Below are 20,231 nucleotides of genomic sequence, written 5' to 3' on the forward strand. Positions count from 1 at the left end.
AAAGTGCTGAACTTCTAAACAAGAAAGTTCTAGTGCCAACTGAACAAGTAACATAATAATACTTAGTGTAATATTCTGTTGAGGCATCAATATTCAGCAAACAGCCAAGGAAACAAACCAACCATATAAGGTACAACTAAATAGAGAACTCAAACCGCTAACCCCAGGCTAGACAGAACACAGCCTGGGTTGGTCAAGACCGATATGCAGTTGGGAAGCAGGTGGGCAGGGAAGCAGGGCAGAGGTGAGTCTACAGTCTGCGCTTGAAGGTGGTCAGGGAGTCGACAGTTCTAACCTCAATGGGAAGGTCATTCCACCAACGGGGAGTCAGAACAGACATCAGTCTTGAGTGGGTTGGACAGGAGCAGTGAGAAAGAGGGGCCAGGCAACCAGTAGTAGCAGAGCATAGGGATCTGACTGGCGTATCGGGGCGGATCAGACTCAGAGACCCTGTAGTGACCTTCCAACACCACCACTGCATAAATACATCATACATGAGGAAAAGAATAAAGCAAATTATTACTTACATTACAGGTATTTAGCAGACGCTCTTATCCAGACCGACGTCCAACATACCCAGAGCAGCCTGGGGAGCAGTTGGGGGTTAGATACCTTGCTCAAGGGCACTTCAGCCATTCCTGCTGGTCCCAAAGCTGCTTCTCTAACCATTAGGACATGACGTCCCCATTACATGGTCTTACAAAGATAAGATCTCATCTTGAAGCGACACGATCAGGTAACTTAGACAGCTAGGATAAACAAGAACGTGGATGCCAAAACGTCCAGCCAAAACTAGGATGTAAGAAGAACACAAGATTTACCAATGTAGTATCGTTCGAGACCCTGTAGTGACCTTACTACACCACCATCTCATCTCATCTCATTATCTCTAGCCGCTTTATCCTGTTCTACAGGGTCGCAGGCAAGCTGGAGCCTATCCCAGCTGACTACGAGCGAAAGGCGGGGTACACCCTGGACAAGTCGCCAGGTCATCACAGGGCTGACACATAGACACAGACAACCATTCACACTCACATTCACACCTACGGTCAATTTAGAGTCACCAGTTAACCTAACCTGCATGTCTTTGGACTGTGGGGGAAACTGGAGCACACGGAAGAAACCCACACGGACACGGGGAGAACATGCAAACTCCACACAGAAAGGCCCTCGCCGGCCACGGGGCTCGAACCCGGACCTTCTTGCTGTGAGGCGACAGCGCTAACCACTACACCACCGTGCCGCCCCCACCAGAGAATATGTATATTTTTAAAAACTTTCAAGGCCTTGATTTTTTTTTCTCAAATTCACAAATTTTTAAGGATTTCAAGGACCTGTGGGAACCATGTTATAAAAAATGTACTACTACTATTATTATTATTATTATTATTATTATTATTATTATTTAAAGCCTAATTGACTGGGACATTTTAATAAATGTTGTTTATATAGTATTAGTAAAATGTTGATGCCTCGACTTGAATTGGTAAGTTAGGTTTTATTTTTATTTGCTAAATATGTTTGCTGGAGAAGAAATGCAAATGGAGGAACATGAACTGACAGGTGAAGCCATTCGTTCATCCTGAGTCGTCATGGCAACCACTGGAGCCGTCACGTTCACTGTGAATTATCGCGATATTTCAGAACAGCTGTGTCTCAAAACGTCTTAAAACGAGCTGGAAGTCGCTTCTAAAATCAGATCAAATCAAAAATAAAAATAAAACTTAGTTTAACCCACTACAATTCCACTGCAACGCAGGACGTTATGACTGTAAGTCCTCTCACCTAAAGCTATCGCGAGATTTCTCATTCAGTCACGTGACTTCTCTTGCAGCTCGCTTGCCGAGGAAGATGAATCACGTGATTTCTCAGCCGGCGCTGTTGCCATGGAGATTTGGGTTGACTGATGCACAGAGTGTGGAACTGAGGTCGCGTTTCTGATTAAAATTCACCAAATAAAAACAGGAAATTACGCAACAGACGTCAGGGTTGGTGAGTAGAAAGCGCCGTCTAGGTAGAAAATATCTGAAATGTTTAAGGGAAGAGGATTTATTGCGTGAAAACGTGTGATATTTCAGACCTGAAGGGTGCAGAGGCTGCTGATTCATCCAGTGGTTGGTTTTATGACATTATGAAAAAGAAAAAAAAGAAATACAACATGTCTTCATTTATTTTGGAGAAGGAAGCCTTTAGAGATGATCTTTAATCTGTTAGTAGTTGCTCTTTAAAAGGCAAGAAGGCTCTTTATGGCAGGGGTTCACAAACTTTTGCATCCAGGGACAATAATAATGCAACTATTATAATATGTGTACATAAACAAATCTTATCTATCTATCTATCTATCTATCTATCTATCTATCTATCTATCTATCTATCTATCTATCTATCAAAAGTTTAGGGTCACTTTGAAATGTCCTTATTTTTGAAAGAAAAGCACTGTTCTTTTCAATGAAGATCACTTTAAACTAATCAGAAATCCACTCTATACATTGCTAATGTGGTAAATAGCTGCAAATGTCTGTTTTTTTAGTGCAATATCTACATACAGTGGTGTTTGAAAGTTTGTGAACCCTTTAGAATTTTCTATATTTCTGCATAAATATGACCTAAAACATCATCAGGTTTTCACACAAATCCTAAAAGTAGATAAAGAGAACCCAGTTAAACAAATGAGACAAAAATATTATACTTGGTCATTTATTTATTGAGGAAAATGATCCAATATTACATATCTGTGAGTGGCAAAAGTATGTGAACCTTTGCTTTCAGTATCTGGTGTGACCCCCTTGTGCAGCAATAACTGCAACTCAACGTTTGCGTTAACTGTTGATCAGTCCTGCACACCGGCTTGGAGGAATTTTAGCCCGTTCCTCCATACAGAACAGCTTCAACTCTGGGATGTTGGTGGGTTTCCTCACATGAACTGCTCGCTTCAGGTCCTTCCACAACATTTCCATTGGATTAAGGTCAGGACTTTGACTTGGCCATTCCAAAACATTAACTTTATTCTTCTTTAACCATTCTTTGGTAGAACGACTTGTGTGCTTAGGGTCATTGTCTTGCATGACCCACCTTCTCTTGAGATTCAGTTCATGGACAGATGTCCTGACATTTTCCTTTAGAATTCGCTGGTATAATTCAGAATTCATTGTTCCATCAATGATGGCAAGCCATCCTGGCCCAGATGCAGCAAAACAGGCCCAAACCATGATACTACCACCATCATGTTTCACAGATGGGATAAGGTTCTTATGCTAGAATGCAGTGTTTTCCTTTCTCCAAACATAACGCTTCTCATTTAAACCAAAAAGTTCTATTTTGGTCTCATCCAGCCACAAAACATTTTTCCAATAGCCTTCTGGCTTGTCCACGTGATCTTTAGCAAACTGCAGACGAGCAGTAATGTTCTTTTTGGAGAGCAGTGGCTTTCTCCTTGCAACCCTGCCATGCACGCCATTGTTGTTCAGTGTTCTCCTGATGGTGGACTCATGAACATTAACATTAGCTAATGTGAGAGAGGTCTTCAGTTGCTTAGAAGTTACCCTGGGGTCCTTTGTGACGTCGCCGACTATTACACGCCTTGCTCTTGGAGTGATCTTTGTTGGTCGACCACTCCTGGGGAGGGTAACAATGGTCTTGAATTTCCTCCATTTGTACACAGTCTGTCTGACTGTGGATTGGTGGAGTCCAAACTCTTTAGAGATGGTTTTGTAACCTTTTCCAGCCTGATGAGCATCAACAACGCTTTTTCTGAGGTCCTCAGAAACCTCCTTTGTTCGTGCCATGATACACTTCCACAAACATGTGTTGTGAAGATCAGACTTTGATAGATCCCTGTTCTTTAAATAAAACAGGGTGCCCACTCACACCTGATTGTCATCCCATTGATTGAAAACACCTGACTCTAATTTCACCTTCAAATTAACTGCTAATCCTAGAGGTTCACATACTTTTGCCACTCACAGATATGTAATATTGGATCATTTTCCTCAATAAATAAATGACCAAGTATAATATTTTTGTCTCATTTGTTTAACTGGGTTTTCTTTCTCTACTTTTAGGACTTGTGTGAAAACCTGATGATGTTTTAGGTCATATTTATGCAGAAATATAGAAAATTCTAAAGGGTTCACAAACTTTCAAGCACCACTGTAGGTGTATAGAGGCCCATTTTCCAGCAACTCTCACTCCAGTGTTCTAATGGTACAATGTGTTTGCTCATTGCCTCAGAAGGCTAATGGATGATTAGAAAACCCTTGTACAATCATGTTAGCACAGCTGAAAACAGTTGAGCTCTTTAGAGAAGCTATAAAACTGACCTTCCTTTGAGCAGATTGAGTTTCTGGAGCATCACATTTGTGGGGTCGATTAAATGCTCAAAATGGCCAGAAAAATGTCTTGACTATATTTTCTATTCATTTTACAACTTATGGTGGTAAATAAAAGTGTGACTTTTCATGGAAAACACAAAATTGTCTGGGTGACCCCAAACTTTTGAACGGTAGTGTATCTATCAGACCAATGAGTCTTTTATTTCCAGATGTTCTTCCCACAGAACCCAGTCCAGCTGTTTTTGTTTTATTTGTTATATGTCTTTAATTAATCTATTAAAAAAACTATTCCTAAAACGCTCTGTGCTTATTCTAGGCATAACGCCGGATCTGTTCCTTAGGGGGCGGCATGGTAGTGTAGTGGTTAGCGCTGTCGCCTCACAGCAAGAAGGTTCTGGGTTCAAGCCCAGTGGCCGGCGAGGGCCTTTCTGTGTGCGTGTTCTCTCCGTGTCTGCATGGGTTTCCTCCGGTTTCCCCCACAGTCCAAAGACATGCAGGTTAGGCTAATTGGTGGCTCTAAATTGACTGTGAGCGTGAATGGTTATCTGTGTCTATGTGTCAGCCCTGCGACTTGTCCAGGGTGTACCCTGCCTCTCAACCGTAGCCAGCTGGGAGAGGCTCCAGCTTGCCTGCGACCCTGTAGGACAGGATAAGATGATGGATGGATGTTCCTTAGGCGCACAGAAGATTCCTTTACCTTTGGCAGCAAGCTGAATAGTGTAATCTGTAACATTAAACTTATTAAACAGTCACATTTTTCAAGGAGACTAAAAACATCAAAATGAGTTGAAGTATAGCATCGTTTAAAACATCTAGTTAAAAATTGTTCTATAATAGTAAGATCAGACTGGCTAGCATCAATCACCGGCAGACCGTAAAGTAATTTAGAAAGAATAATGGAATTAAAAAGGTGATCGGTTTCCAACTGCGAGTATTCTTCCTTACGAAGGCTCCTAATCATAAATAGACACTTATTGGCTTCATAGAACTTAGTCTTAACGTGCAAACTAAATTTGCAGTTAGCCTGCAAAGTTACCCCTAATATAGTTATACTATCATGTTGCTTTATGTTATATATCGCAGGATACACGTTATTGTCACCCCTCTCATGCATAATCAGCTCTTTATATTTCTGTGTATTACAGTTCATGACATTTTCTATTGTCCAATCCATGAATTGCTTCAGCTGTAGTTTTGAAAGACCTGGAACTTTTCTCTAATACTATATAAACAACATTTATTAAAATGTCCCAGTCAATTAGGCTTTAAATAATAATAATAATAATAATAATAATAATAATAGTACATTTTTTATAACATGGTTCCCACAGGTCCTTGAAATCCTTAAAAATTTGTGAATTTGAGAAAAAAAAATCAAGGCCTTGAAAGTTTTTAAAAATATACATATTCTCTGGTGGGGGCGGCACGGTGGTGTAGTGGTTAGCGCTGTCGCCTCACAGCAAGAAGGTCCGGGTTCGAGCCCCGTGGCCGGCGAGGGCCTTTCTGTGTGGAGTTTGCATGTTCTCCCCGTGTCCGCGTGGGTTTCCTCCGGGTGCTCCGGTTTCCCCCACAGTCCAAAGACATGCAGGTTAGGTTAACTGGTGACTCTAAATTGAGCGTAGGTGTGAATGTGAGTGTGAATGGTTGTCTGTGTCTATGTGTCAGCCCTGTGATGACCTGGCGACTTGTCCAGGGTGTACCCCGCCTTTCGCCCGTAGTCAGCTGGGATAGGCTCCAGCTTGCCTGCGACCCTGTAGAACAGGATAAAGCGGCTACAGATAATGAGATGAGATGAGATATTCTCTGGTTCAGCCATGTTTGCGGGGTGATGATGACCGACCTGTAAAAGCACTTCCATATGACGAACTATCTCAGGAACTCGACCCCTCGGCCGAGCGAAACTGAGGTTTAAAGACACGTGCAGAAATGCTTTGAAGGGTGCTCATGTAGGAAATCAATGGAAAGCTGCTGTAGAGAACAGACAAAGATGGAGAGAGCTGGTGTGGGTCGTGTGTGACAGTCACAATGACGAGAGGATAGAACTTTATGAGAAACGGAGAAAGAAAAGAGGAGAGGAGAACAGGCTGTGCTCTAACCTTTTGCAGCTCATAAGGCGCTATGGGATTAAATATGTAAGAGCTGATTAGTTTACGCTTTCTAGATGTGCCAGAGGTGGTCACCGTCTCCTAGTGAACAGCTGAGAAGATGAAAGAAACACACAGTTGTGCTGAACGAACGTTTCTAGTGTTGCAGAGACTTCTCTTGAAAACACACCAGGTCTTTATACAGCGCTGTGTTTCGGTGTGTAACGTTATATACACATTATATTGCATTCACCTTTTTAAAGGGATCCTCCAGCGGATTTATTCTCAAACTTGTTTTAAGTAAAAGTCGTCGCAGATTTCAAAAATCAAACTTTTATTTTCGGAGACCAAATAGTGTTTGAGAAAAATGAACTTTCTTTAAAATGTCAGATGGGCTTCCTGCGGTGGTGACGTATGTGATGACGATGTCATGTAGTGGTCACTTGGAGCAGCTCAGCTGTTTATGTTCTCTGTTTACGTCGTATTTTTATAGAATTGATCAGTTTTTAAATACGTGTGCGCCATTGTGTAGCATATAAATGCCACAATGATGCTAAAAAGAAAGCACAAGCTGGAACTCGACTGCATTTCCACAGAGAAAATGCAAAGTGTGATTGATCAGCTGTGGCAGAGGGTCACTGACAGAAACTGGATCAGACATGAGACCTCGCACTGTAAAATCTTTTTTTTTTACATGATCTACAGATAGTTTGTGTGTAGTGTGTGTGGCTGCACGCTCTAAAGTCTCGGTTTAAAATGGCTCGACTCGCAGCACAGCATGACACTTCGCGCTCTAAAATCTCTTTTAAACCATGCCACACTCTATCTCTGTTAATCGACCCAGCACCAGTTGTAGATCATGTTTAAAAAAAAAGATTTTAGAACGTGAATGATCAAGTCCTGCAAGTTGATGTTTTTTGTGCCAATAAACAGAATTACATTTTTCTAACAAAGGAATTGGAAGGAAGTGTGTATGAAACAACTACCTGCTCCTTCATTCCACAGTCTTAACTCGGAAAATGGAAAACTATGAACGGCCGGTACAGGAAGGATGCGATGCTGAATTATCGGTTATTGGTGTACCACATTTGTACTACATTTGTAATAAATGTGTCTTGCGTTTCTTCTGCAGGTGAGAGTTTCGTCAGTCTGGCTGCTGTGAGACGGCAGAATGCAGTTCGCTCTTCCTGTTAGCAAGAACAGGATTATATCCACATTTCCCAAGGTAAGGAGTCAGGGACTGATTCAAAAACACTAAATCTTATCACAGAAACACACTTTAGAGGATAATTATTACGACTGGAAGAAAGTAGGAGTGATAAATCGGCATGTTGATATTATCGACTGTTATGAGCTAACTGCTGATAAATCGGTTTCTGCATTTATAACGGCTCAAAAATGACAAGACAGAAGATGGATCCTTTGACCGTGTTATGAGTGTTGTCATTGCGTAGTTTGTCCACCAGAAGGCACACTGCAACTGTACTGTTGGTAACACACACATCACAACAATCAGCTGACCCAAGCAGAGTCGAGCAGAGTAGCAACAGCACCGGTGTCAAACAGATGAAGGCATTTAGCTAGTTTAAAAAATTTAGGTTTTATAAATTATTAGTTAATTAATTAATTGTAAATAACTGAAATTATTTTAATACAGTTCCTATATATATATATATATATATATATATATATATATATATATATATATATATATATGATCATAAAGTACTTTATAGTTATATTAACATTACATTTAACAGTTATTCCACGAAATCGAGTCGTACATGAGCTGATAGCCGACGAAACGCGTAGCACCGAGTTGGCTATAATCCATGTACGACGAGATTGAGTGGAATAACTGTTTTATTCTATCCACATTGACTGGATTTTGACAAACAGAGCATTTTTATTTTTTGTAAATTCGATAAATAAAAACTTTATACAGAACGTCTGACAAAATAATTTCCGCTTTTATTTCGTCCTCGTTTGGTTCACCAACATGCTCCGCCATTTTATTTTTCTCTACTCACGGTATAGGAGCTGATATCCTAGTAGTAGAGTAGCCAATCAGAGGGCACGATCGCTCATATCCAGTGAATGTGGATTGAATAATGACTGTTACTCGACACACTCGAGGTAGCTAAAGTTACTGTACACAGTGTACAACCCCGATTCCAAAAAAGTTGGGACAAAGTACAAATTGTAAATAAAAATGGAACGCAATAATTTACAAATCTCAAAAGCTGATATTGTATTCACAATAGAACATAGACAACATATCAAATATCAAAAGTGAGACATTTTGAAATTTCATGCCAAATATTGGCTCATTTGAAATTTCATGACAGCAACACATCTCAAAAAAGTTGGGACAGGGGCAATAAGAGGCTGGAAAAGTTAAAGGTACAAAAAAGGAACAGCTGGAGGACCAAATTGCAACTCATTAGGTCAGTTGGCAATAGGTCATTAACATGACTGGGTATAAAAAGAGCATCTTGGAGTGGCAGCAGCTCTCAGAAGTAAAGATGGGAAGAGGATCACCAATCCCCCTAATTCTGCGCCGACAAATAGTGGAGCAATATCAGAAAGGAGTTCGACAGTGTAAAATTGCAAAGAGTTTGAACATATCATCATCTACAGTGCATAATATCATCAAAAGATTCAGAGAATCTGGAAGAATCTCTGTGCGTAAGGGTCAAGGCCGGAAAACCATACTGGGTGCCCGTGATCTTCGGGCCCTTAGATGGCACTGCATCACATACAGGCATGCTTCTGTATTGGAAATCACAAAATGGGCTCAGGAATATTTCCAGAGAACATTATCTGTGAACACAATTCACCGTGCCATCCGCCGTTGCCAGCTAAAACTCTATAGTTCAAAGAAGAAGCCATATCTAAACATGATCCAGAAGCGCAGACGTCTTCTCTGGGCCAAGGCTCATTTAAAATGGACTGTGGCAAAGTGGAAAACTGTTCTGTGGTCAGACGAATCAAAATTTGAAGTTCTTTATGGAAATCAGGGACGCCGTGTCATTCGGACTAAAGAGGAGAAGGACGACCCAAGTTATCAGTGCTCAGTTCAGAAGCCTGCATCTCTGATGGTATGGGGTTGCATTAGTGCGTGTGGCATGGGCAGCTTACACATCTGGAAAGACACCATCAATGCTGAAAGGTATATCCAGGTTCTAGAGCAACATATGCTCCCATCCAGACGACGTCTCTTTCAGGGAAGACCTTGCATTTTCCAGCATGACAATGCCAAACCACATACTGCATCAATTACAGCATCATGGCTGCGTAGAAGAAGGGTCCGGGTACTGAACTGGCCAGCCTGCAGTCCAGATCTTTCACCCATAGAAAACATTTGGCGCATCATAAAACGGAAGATACGACAAAAAAGACCTAAGACAGTTGAGCAACTAGAATCCCACATTAGACAAGAATGGGTTAACATTCCTATCCCTAAACTTGAGCAACTTGTCTCCTCAGTCCCCAGACGTTTACAGACTGTTGTAAAGAGAAAAGGGGATGTCTCACAGTGGGAAACATGGCCTTGTCCCAACTTTTTTGAGATGTGTTGTTGTCATGAAATTTAAAATCACCTAATTTTTCTCTTTAAATGATACATTTTCTCAGTTTAAACATTTGATATGTCATCTATGTTCTATTCTGAATAAAATATGGAATTTTGAAACTTCCACATCATTGCATTCTGTTTTTATTTACAATTTGTACTTTGTCCCAACTTTTTTGGAATCGGGGTTGTACACACGTTTATTGATAATGACAGGAAAGTTTGATGGCAGTGAGTTGAATTTCGTGTGTGTGTGTGTTGCAGTGTTATAATCCACAAGCATGTCTGCAGATGAAGGATGACTGGAGCGTGAAAGCTAAACTGGCTTTTAAAGACCGAGCCACCAGGCAGCAGGGGTGAGAGAGAGAGACGCCACGTTTCATCATGTTGATTTATGTAATCAGATGTTTGTTTTGGCGAGAGCACCAGCAGACGTGTGTTTCACGTCAAATTACCTCACTGTTCTTACGCATGGGGTATTAGCCATGTTGCAGCACTCGACACGGTCCTGAGACCACAAATCAATGCTCTCAGTCTGCTCATAAACTCATAACTACATTTCCAGGCACAAATACAGTACATATGTACAACCCCGATTCCAAAAAAGTTGGGACAAAGTACAAATTGTAAATAAAAACGGAATGCAATGATGTGGAAGTTTCAAAATTCCATATTTTATTCAGAATAGAACATAGATGACATATCAAATGTTTAAACTGAGAAAATGTATCATTTAAAGAGAAAAATTAGGTGATTTTAAATTTCATGACAACAACACATCTCAAAAAAGTTGGGACAAGGCCATGTTTCCCACTGTGAGACATCCCCTTTTCTCTTTACAACAGTCTGTAAACGTCTGGGGACTGAGGAGACAAGTTGCTCAAGTTTAGGGATAGGAACGTTAACCCATTCTTGTCTAATGTAGGATTCTAGTTGCTCAACTGTCTTAGGTCTTTTTTGTCATATCTTCCATTTTATGATGCGCCAAATGTTTTCTATGGGTGAAAGATCTGGACTGCAGGCTGGCCAGTTCAGTACCCGGACCCTTCTTCTACGCAGCCATGATGCTGTAATTGATGCAGTATGTGGTTTGGCATTGTCATGGTGGAAAATGCAAGGTCTTCCCTGAAAGAGACGTCGTCTGGATGGGAGCATATGTTGCTCTAGAACCTGGATATACCTTTCAGCATTGATGGTGTCTTTCCAGATGTGTAAGCTGCCCATGCCACACGCACTAATGCAACCCCATACCATCAGAGATGCAGGCTTCTGAACTGAGCGCCGATAACAACTTGGGTCGTCCTTCTCCTCTTTAGTCCGAATGACACGGCGTCCCTGATTTCCATAAAGAACTTCAAATTTTGATTCGTCTGACCACAGAACAGTTTTCCACTTTGCCACAGTCCATTTTAAATGAGCCTTGGCCCAGAGAAGACGTCTGCGCTTCTGGATCATGTTTAGATACGGCTTCTTCTTTGAACTATAGAGTTTTAGCTGGCAACGGCGGATGGCACGGTGAATTGTGTTCACAGATAATGTTCTCTGGAAATATTCCTGAGCCCATTTTGTGATTTCCAATACAGAAGCATGCCTGTATGTGATGCAGTGCCGTCTAAGGGCCCGAAGATCACGGGCACCCAGTATGGTTTTCCGGCCTTGACCCTTACGCACAGAGATTCTTCCAGATTCCCTGAATCTTTTGATGATATTATGCACTGTAGATGATGATATGTTCAAACTCTTTGCAATTTTACACTGTCGAACTCCTTTCTGATATTGCTCCACTATTTGTCGGCGCAGAATTAGGGGGATTGGTGATCCTCTTCCCATCTTTACTTCTGAGAGCCGCTGCCACTCCAAGATGCTCTTTTTATACCCAGTCATGTTAATGACCTATTGCCAATTGACCTAATGAGTTGCAATTTGGTCCTCCAGCTGTTCCTTTTTTGTACCTTTAACTTTTCCAGCCTCTTATTGCCCCTGTCCCACCTTTTTTGAGATGTGTTGCTGTCATGAAATTTCAAATGAGCGAATATTTGGCATGAAATTTCAAAATGTCTCACTTTTGACATTTGATATGTTGTCTATGTTCTGTTGTGAATACAATATCAGTTTTTGAGATTTGTAAATTATTGCATTCCGTTTTTATTTACAATTTGTACTTTGTCCCAACTTTTTTGGAATCGGGGTTGTAAATATAAACATCCATCTCTGCATGTATTATTATTAATTATTATACATACAGGACACTTTTTCGATGGAATAAAAACGTGTTCTATTCCCTTCTAGCGGGTTCCATTCATTTGGTTTGATCGCATGCAATATTGTTAGCATATCACTTATCCTACGTGTATTACATCACTCTACCCAATGGAGAATAAGCGTTGAATATGGTTTATGATGTTGCATGGTTGTCTAGACAACATGACGTCACACACCAGAGACGTAAAACTTCCACGCTAGCGAGCGACTAGGACAATTTGTAAACAAACATGGCCGCCAGGTTTGCTTTGTTAAAAACGGAAGATTTTGAGAGAATTTTGAAAGAGAAAGACGTGTTGAACACCCAAAAGGAATGTATAATAATAATAATAATATTATTATTATTATTGCCTGGCTTTTTTTCGTGGTCTATCAGATATATTCCATTTCGAATGGACTGCATCTGATATACCACTCAACGCCAGCCAATATTATTTAAATATTTACAAAATTATTACTTCATGGTGGTAACATTAACTCCACTTCAAGTCATTCTACATCACACCATCTTGTCGTTGATTATATTCCTATAACAGCACACACCCCTGTGTTTTATTCCATACTTATTTCATATAAATTACTGTGCAAAATTTTTTACCCCCCCATCATTTTTTTTTCATACAAACTTTGGTATAGGTTTCTATTTTATGACTGCTACATTATCAAGTCAAAACATTACAAAAACATTTTAGAGTTCCAGATGTGCGTTTTTTTCCAGCACAAAATTAAATGTTACAGGGAAAAAAATTTGTATCTGAGCAGCGTATTCCATCCATAATAGAGCACTTTTCAGGTTAAAAAAGAAAACATAATGAAGGCTGCTGGGTTTTGGTGCAAAATGAAGAAGCGAGTGTGACAGTCAAAGTGTCCAGAAGAACTGTGGCTGGTTCTGGAAGATGCTCAGTAAAACCTACAGATCATTTCCGCATAAAACTGACCTCACTGTACCGGAGACTACTATTTTTTTTTAAAGCAAAGGGTCGTCTCATACCAAATACTGACCTTATTTCATTTATTACGGCTCACTGATTACTGTTTATAGTATTTTTTAATGTTGAAACATTTCATTTCATTATTTTTTTAAGCCATTTTTGGTCGACAGCATTTCCTTACATGTGAATAAGACTTTTGCACAGGACTGTGTGTAGCCGTTGGGAATAATTTTTTTTCTTTCCTAGCAGCAACATTTCTCTCATAATTGCACCAAAAAAGGACATAAATGCAGAAGACATGAGCATGAACTTGCACTTTTTATAATTTCTGTAATTTAGTTTTGGCACCATAGTGAGTGTTGAGCTAAAAAAAAAACCTAGAACTTCACTGCAAAAAAAATGGCCTTTCAAAAATAAGAAATAAAAGATTAAAACAAAGCATATTTGCTTGAATCAGGTGAAAAAAATCTGCCAGTGGAACTAGTCAAATTTGACTTGGTAAGATTTCTTAAAGTAAGATGAAAAATCTAACCTGTTTTTAGATGAAATAATTCCAAAATAAGATTGGGGAACTTATTATGCGAGATCTGATTAACTCAAAATAATCAAAATAGTTCTTATAACAAGATCGTACTTCTTACATTTAGCCATTCAGGTCATTTTTATTTATTTCATTTTAAGGGTATTTCACTTAAATTCATGACAAAGTCTTAGCAGTAAAAACTGAATTTAAGATAAATATACTAATATTAGGATTGTTAAATTCTACAACTAAGCATTGCTAGCTTAAAAGATTCTCCTTTTGTGACCTGTAATTAGTAAAATACTCTATGCCGCTTTTCCACTACAAACGCGGCTGAGCCGTGCCGTGCTGAGTCGAGCTGAGTCGAGCTGAGCAGGGCTGTTGGAGTTGCATTTCAACTACAACCGCGCTGAACCGTGCTGGCTGGAAGTGGGTGGACACATTGGGTGGAGTTAGCGAAAGTGGGTGGACGTCACGTGATGTCGTTAAGCAGCGCAAACAGTGACATCAGTGACAGTGGCGGAACAAGTCAGAGCCGGGCCGGGGGCGGGGCAAATGACCGGGCCCTTTATTAAAGCTTATCATAACATCATTTTAGGCTACAAAATGTCCGCAACTGCGGTGTTTACCAATTTCAACACTACCGGGTGCAACTATGTTATTTAGTACATCAAGTCCTTCAAACGAACATGTAACTCAGAAACAAAAAACATTAGGATACTGTACATGGCTCATAATAAAACATCAATAGCCTATACTGCGCACATTATTTGAAGGGCATACGAATGAGCGCTCAGAGGCTGCAACGGTGACAGGAAGAGTCAGAAATAAAAGGAGGGCGGTGCAAACCTCACTGAATGCACTGTGTTTACCAATTTCAACACTCCGGGGTGCAACTATGTTATTTTGTACATTAAGTCCTTCAAACGAACATGTAACTCAGAAACAAAAAAACATTAGGCGACATACTGTACATGGCTCATAATAAAACATCAATAGCCTACTGCGCGCATTATTTGAAGGGCATACGACGAGCCTTGCGCTCCGCGAACTCGTCCACGATGCTCTGTATGTCACTGATTCAGTGATCTTTTAAGCGGTAGTCTCACGACCCGGATAGTAAACAATAAACATGGAGGACATGGAGTCGTTAGTGTTGCTGGTCTTGGTGCTGTGGCTTGTTGTCACCGACAACGCGGACAGATACTGGCAAGAGCGTATAGATGAGGCGAGGCGCATAAGGCTTCAGAAATTCTCGTAATTCGTAATTCTTCTCCTTCCGGGTTTGCGGTGTTTACAGATCCCAGCGTGCTCGCGGGGCGTGTGTGGGCATGTGAGGACACTCCTCCTCACCAATCAGTGCACAGGGGAGTGTCTGTTCACGCCCCCAACCTCACTCGGCACGGCTTGGCTCGCTTCAGCCCCACTCCAAAACGGTGCGAGTTTTAGGGGCTAAGCAGGGCTGAAACGAGCTGAGTCGTGCTGGTTTTTGGTAGTCGAAACGCGAGCCATGTCGGGCTGAAGTGAGCTGAAGCGAGCTGAAGTGAGCTGAAAAAGGGTAGTGGAAAAGGGCCACTAGATATGAGACCAGAGACTGTCTTGAATCAAGTTGACGACACGTGTAGCATTGCAACAAGTTTATTTTTTTTTCCCATTTCAACATTCAAACATTAAAACATCTCTTAAGATTCCACTTCCCCAGGACCTCAGGCACCAAAAAAAAAAAAAGTCTACGCATTTTGACTTACAATGCTTACACAACGCCAAAGCAACACTGCAGTGTATGAGGGGTTTACAAGATCAGGCACAAACAAACAAACAAACAAACAAACAAGCAAACAAACAAAACACTGAGCTTAACTCACAGCATTCCAAAAAGACGTCACTAAAACGCCCTCCACTCACTCATAGCCTTTTTGAAGGCACTTGTCTGGTCTAGAGTCTGTACAGCATCTAGAAGGAGCTCACTCTGAATGACTGAGAAAACAGTCACAGTAAACTTAGGATCTGTAAGGTGGAGTTGAATTGTAATGAAAGATTCAAAGATTTCAGTAAAGTTCATTTATTCCCAAAACAAGCATACTTTGTTTTTTTTTTCTTGAAACAAGATGAACCGTGGGCGGCACGGTGGTGTAGTGGTTAGCGCTGTCGCCTCACAGCAAGAAGGTCCGGGTTCGAGCCCCGTGGCCGGCGAGGGCCTTTCTGTGCGGAGTTTGCATGTTCTCCCCGTGTCCGCGTGGGTTTCCTCCGGGTGCTCCGGTTTCCCCCACAGTCCAAAGACATGCAGGTTAGGTTAACTGGTGACTCTAAATTGAGCGTAGGTGTGAATGTGAGTGTGAATGGTTGTCTGTGTCTATGTGTCAGCCCTGTGATGACCTGGCGACTTGTCCAGGGTGTACCCCGCCTTTCGCCCGTAGTCAGCTGGGATAGGCTCCAGCTTGCCTGAGACCCTGTAGAACAGGATAAAGCGGCTAGAGATAATGAGATGAGATGAGAGAAGATGAACTGCATTTGACAAAATGTCCAAAATGTACTTACTTGTTTAAAAAAAACTTGTTTTATTTTCAAAGGTGCTCCAAATAAGACTTTTTCAGGACATTTTGTCTATACAAGATTTTCAAGATGGACTGTCTAAAAACTAGCCTTTCTAGCTAAATGAGGTTTTGCTTGTGTTAGGACTAGGACTGTTTTGGCCTCTAGCGGCCGCTGTTATTTCCTTTTCATGTCGTGTTTATTTTGGCCTCTAGAGGCCGCCACTGTTCCTGTGTTTTGAGTTTGTGTTAATTGCCTAATTATCTTCACCTGTGTCCTTAATTAGTTTGTCTATTTATACCCCTGAGTTCAGTCCTCTTGTCACGGAGTCTTTGTGCTGTTATGTTTATCTCCAGTTCCCTTTGTACTGTGTTTTTTGATCTTCTTAGCTTTTGTATTTTTGCACTTTGCTTTTCTTTTGGATTATACTCTTTGGTTTTTTTTTGTCTTTTGTTTTGCCCTGTATATAGTGTATATAGTTTAAATAAACCTTTTGATTCTTTTTCTACTTCCGCCTCACGCCTCTGCATTTGAGTCATCCCCCTGGTGGCCTAGTGGGGGTTTGCTGGATTATCACACCAACGAACCAGGTTCGAATCCCAGCAAAACCCTAACAGAAAGACTCCGTCATGACCGACTCAGCAGAGGCTGCTTCAACTGTCTACCCGGCCAACCTTCAGGGAATTATGGCAGCTTTGACACGCTTCGGAGCGACCATGGACGCTCATGGACGTACGCTCACCAGCCAACGTGAGGCCCTCGCTCGCCACGAGGAACTGCTTCAGCAAATTGGGAAAACCCTGGCACAGCTGACATCTCTGCCTGCATCTCCTGCTCCTGATCCAGTTCCTGCTCCTGATCCAGCTCCCACTCCTGCTCCAGTGCCTCCTGCAATGCTGCCTTCTTCACCTCGCGAACCCAGCCTTCCTGCACCACAGAGGTATGACGGCAAGCACAGTGAGTGCCGAGAGTTCCTTACCCAGTGTCAACTCACCTTTGAGCTTCAGCCTACCACCTACACTACGGATCGCCGCAAGATTGCCTTTGTGATCACCTTATTAGCTGGTAAGGCGCGAGCCTGGGCTACTGCTATCTGGCAAAGACAGGGACCTGAGTGCTTTGATTTCCAGCTGTTTTCTGAAGAGATGCTTCGGGTCTTCGATCAGGCAGACATCAGTACCGACGCAGCCCGAAAGCTCATGTCCATCCGGCAAGGAGGAAGCGTCGCAGATTACGCCATCTCGTTCCGAACACTCGCAGCAGTAAGTGGATGGAACGAGACTGCCCTGGTGTCAGCCTTCCACCATGGTCTGTCTGACCCCATCAAGGACGGTCTGGCCTCTATTGGATGCCCAAGTGACCTCGAAACCCTCATCTCACATGCTATTCGTCTGGACAACAGGATGAGAGAACGCCACCAAGCCTTGAGCCCCCCCAGCCTCCCTACCTCTACCTGGAGACCGTCTACCTCCTTCAGTGACTGTCCAGAACCCATGCAAGTGGGTCGTACTCGCCTCTCCGCATCTGAGAGGGAGCGCAGAAGGAGGGACAAGTGCTGCATCTACTGTGGCAAGCCTGGTCACTTCCGAGCATCATGTCCCGAACTCTTGGGAAAAGGACCGCCCCGTCCAGCCGAGGGAGGGTTGTGACGGGGCCTACCCTCTCTCCCGGACTCCCTGGCCAAGGAATCTACATCCCGGTCTCCATCTCCTGGGGTGAGTCTGTCCACTCTTGTCAAGCTTTGATAGACTCAGGGGCGGCTGGGAACTTTATGGATATTCACTTCGCCCAAAGCATCAATATTCCGACTGCACCTCTTGAAGTCCCACTGTCTGTGTCTGCCCTCGATGGCCAAGCGTTAGGTGATGGAAGAGTCACCCAAGTTACTTCTCCAGTTTTCCTCCAGTCTCAAGGTCACAAGGAAGAAATATCCCTGCACCTGATTCCTTCACCTGAGTTCCCAGTTATTCTAGGCCTTCCTTGGCTTACTCGCCACAACCCTCGCATAGACTGGGTAACAAGCCAGGTTGTGGAATGGGGCCCTGCATGCCATGCCTCTTGTCTGCTCTCTAGCTCTCCTGTGTCTCCTGCCGAGCCCCCTGATCTCACCGAGTTATCTCAAGTTCCCACAGAGTACTGGGATCTCAAGGAGGTATTCAGCAAGAGCAGGGCCGCCGTTCTTCCTCCGCACCGGGCCTACGACTGTGCCATCGACTTGCTCCCTGGGACTACCCCTCCTCGTGGCAGACTGTTTTCACTCTCTCAGCCAGAACGCAAGGCCATGGAGGAATACCTCAAAGATGCCCTGGTCTCTGGGTTTATTCGACCCTCCACTTCACCTGCTGGAGCCGGCTTCTTCTTTGTCGGCAAGAAGGATGGGGGGCTCCGACCATGTATTGATTACAGGGGCCTGAATAAGATCACTGTGCGCAACCGATATCCCCTTCCGCTGATGTCCACAGCTTTCGACCTGCTCCAAGGCGCCACCGTCTTCACCAAGTTGGACCTACGGAACGCATACCACCTCATCCGTATCCGACAGGGAGACGAGTGGAAGACTGCCTTTAACACCCCGTCTGGGCACTACGAATACCAGGTGATGCCCTTCGGACTCACCAACGCACCAGCTGTTTTTCAGGCCCTAATCAACGACGTCTTAAGGGACATGATTAACCTATACGTTTTTGTCTACCTCGACGACATCCTTATCTTTTCCAAGACCGTGCAGGAGCACCGCCACCATGTCCGCCAGGTTCTCCAGAGGCTGCTACAGAACAATCTGTTCGCCAAGGCCCAGAAATGCGAATTTCATGTTCCCGAGGTCTCCTTTCTGGGATTTATTGTACGGACAGGCCAACTCCAAATGGACCCTGCCAAGACCCTGGCCGTCCGGGATTGGCCTACTCCCAAGTCCGTTAAGGAGGTTCAGCGGTTCTTAGGATTCGCTAACTTCTACCGCAAGTTCATCAGGAACTTCAGTTCTGTGGCAGCACCCATGTCAGACCTCACCAAAGGGACAGGTGGATCTTATGGCTGGTCTCCTCAGGCAGAAAAGGCGTTCAAAGACCTCAAGGACCGCTTCTGCACGGCACCCATTCTGGTTCTCCCGGACACCTCCCAACCATTCATCGTGGAGGTGGACGCCTCGGACAGTGGTGTCGGCGCGGTGCTCTCTCAACGTTCGGAAGGAAAGCTGCACCCCTGCGCTCACTTCTCCCACCGCCTGAGTCCTGCTGAGTCCCGGTACGATGTGGGGGATCGAGAACTGCTAGCGGTCAAACTGGCCCTTGAGGAGTGGAGGCACTGGCTGGAGGGAGCACAACATCCATTCCTGGTTTGGACTGACCACAAGAACCTGGAGTACCTCCAGCAAGCCAAGAGACTGAACCCTCGACAGGCTAGGTGGGCCCTGTTTTTCAGTCGGTTTGACTTCACCCTCTCGTACCGCCCCGGCTCCAAGAACACCAAACCTGACGCACTGTCCAGACTGTTCTCTGCCACTAACAGGGAGAATGAAGTCGGGCCTATTATCCCTGTGTCCCGGATTGTGGCCCCTGTCCGCTGGGGTATTGAGGAGGCTGTCCGACGAGCCCAACGCCAGGACCCCGGTCCTGGGACGGGGCCACCAGGCCTCTTGTACGTCCCACATCAAGCCCGGGCCAAGGTTCTCCAGTGGGGTCACTCTTCCCCTCTCACCGCCCACCCGGGAGCTCGGAGGACCCTGGACTTCCTGAAAAGACGTTTCTGGTGGCCTAACATGGAGAAGGAAGTAAGGTCATTTGTCCTGTCCTGTGAGGTTTGCACCAGAACCAAGAACCCACGACAGCGTCCCCAGGGTCTCCTGCATCCTCTGACCATTCCCCGGCGTCCCTGGTCCCACGTGGCAGTCGACTTTATCACGGGTCTCCCTGAGTCACAAGGTAACACGGTCATTTTGGTCTTAGTTGACAGATTCTCCAAGGCCTGCCGCTTCATACCACTGTGCAAACTCCC

At 43.5% G+C, this 20,231-nt stretch overlaps 1 protein-coding gene across 1 annotated transcript in view; it reads left to right on the forward strand.

The window, feature by feature from the left end:
- Positions 1-2,054: 2,054 nt before the first annotated feature.
- Positions 2,055-20,231, forward strand: part of rab36 (RAB36, member RAS oncogene family) — a 31,509-nt gene continuing 13,332 nt past the window's right edge. The window contains exons 1-3 of the mRNA XM_060908138.1: positions 2,055-2,114; positions 7,548-7,640; positions 10,254-10,345. Of these exons, the coding sequence (XP_060764121.1) occupies positions 7,587-7,640; positions 10,254-10,345 (146 nt within the window). The 5' untranslated portion in view covers positions 2,055-2,114; positions 7,548-7,586. The remainder of the gene's footprint in view (positions 2,115-7,547; positions 7,641-10,253; positions 10,346-20,231) is intronic.

The sequence above is a fragment of the Neoarius graeffei genome, chromosome 25 (assembly GCF_027579695.1).
Source record: "Neoarius graeffei isolate fNeoGra1 chromosome 25, fNeoGra1.pri, whole genome shotgun sequence".
NCBI lineage: Eukaryota > Metazoa > Chordata > Actinopteri > Siluriformes > Ariidae > Neoarius > Neoarius graeffei.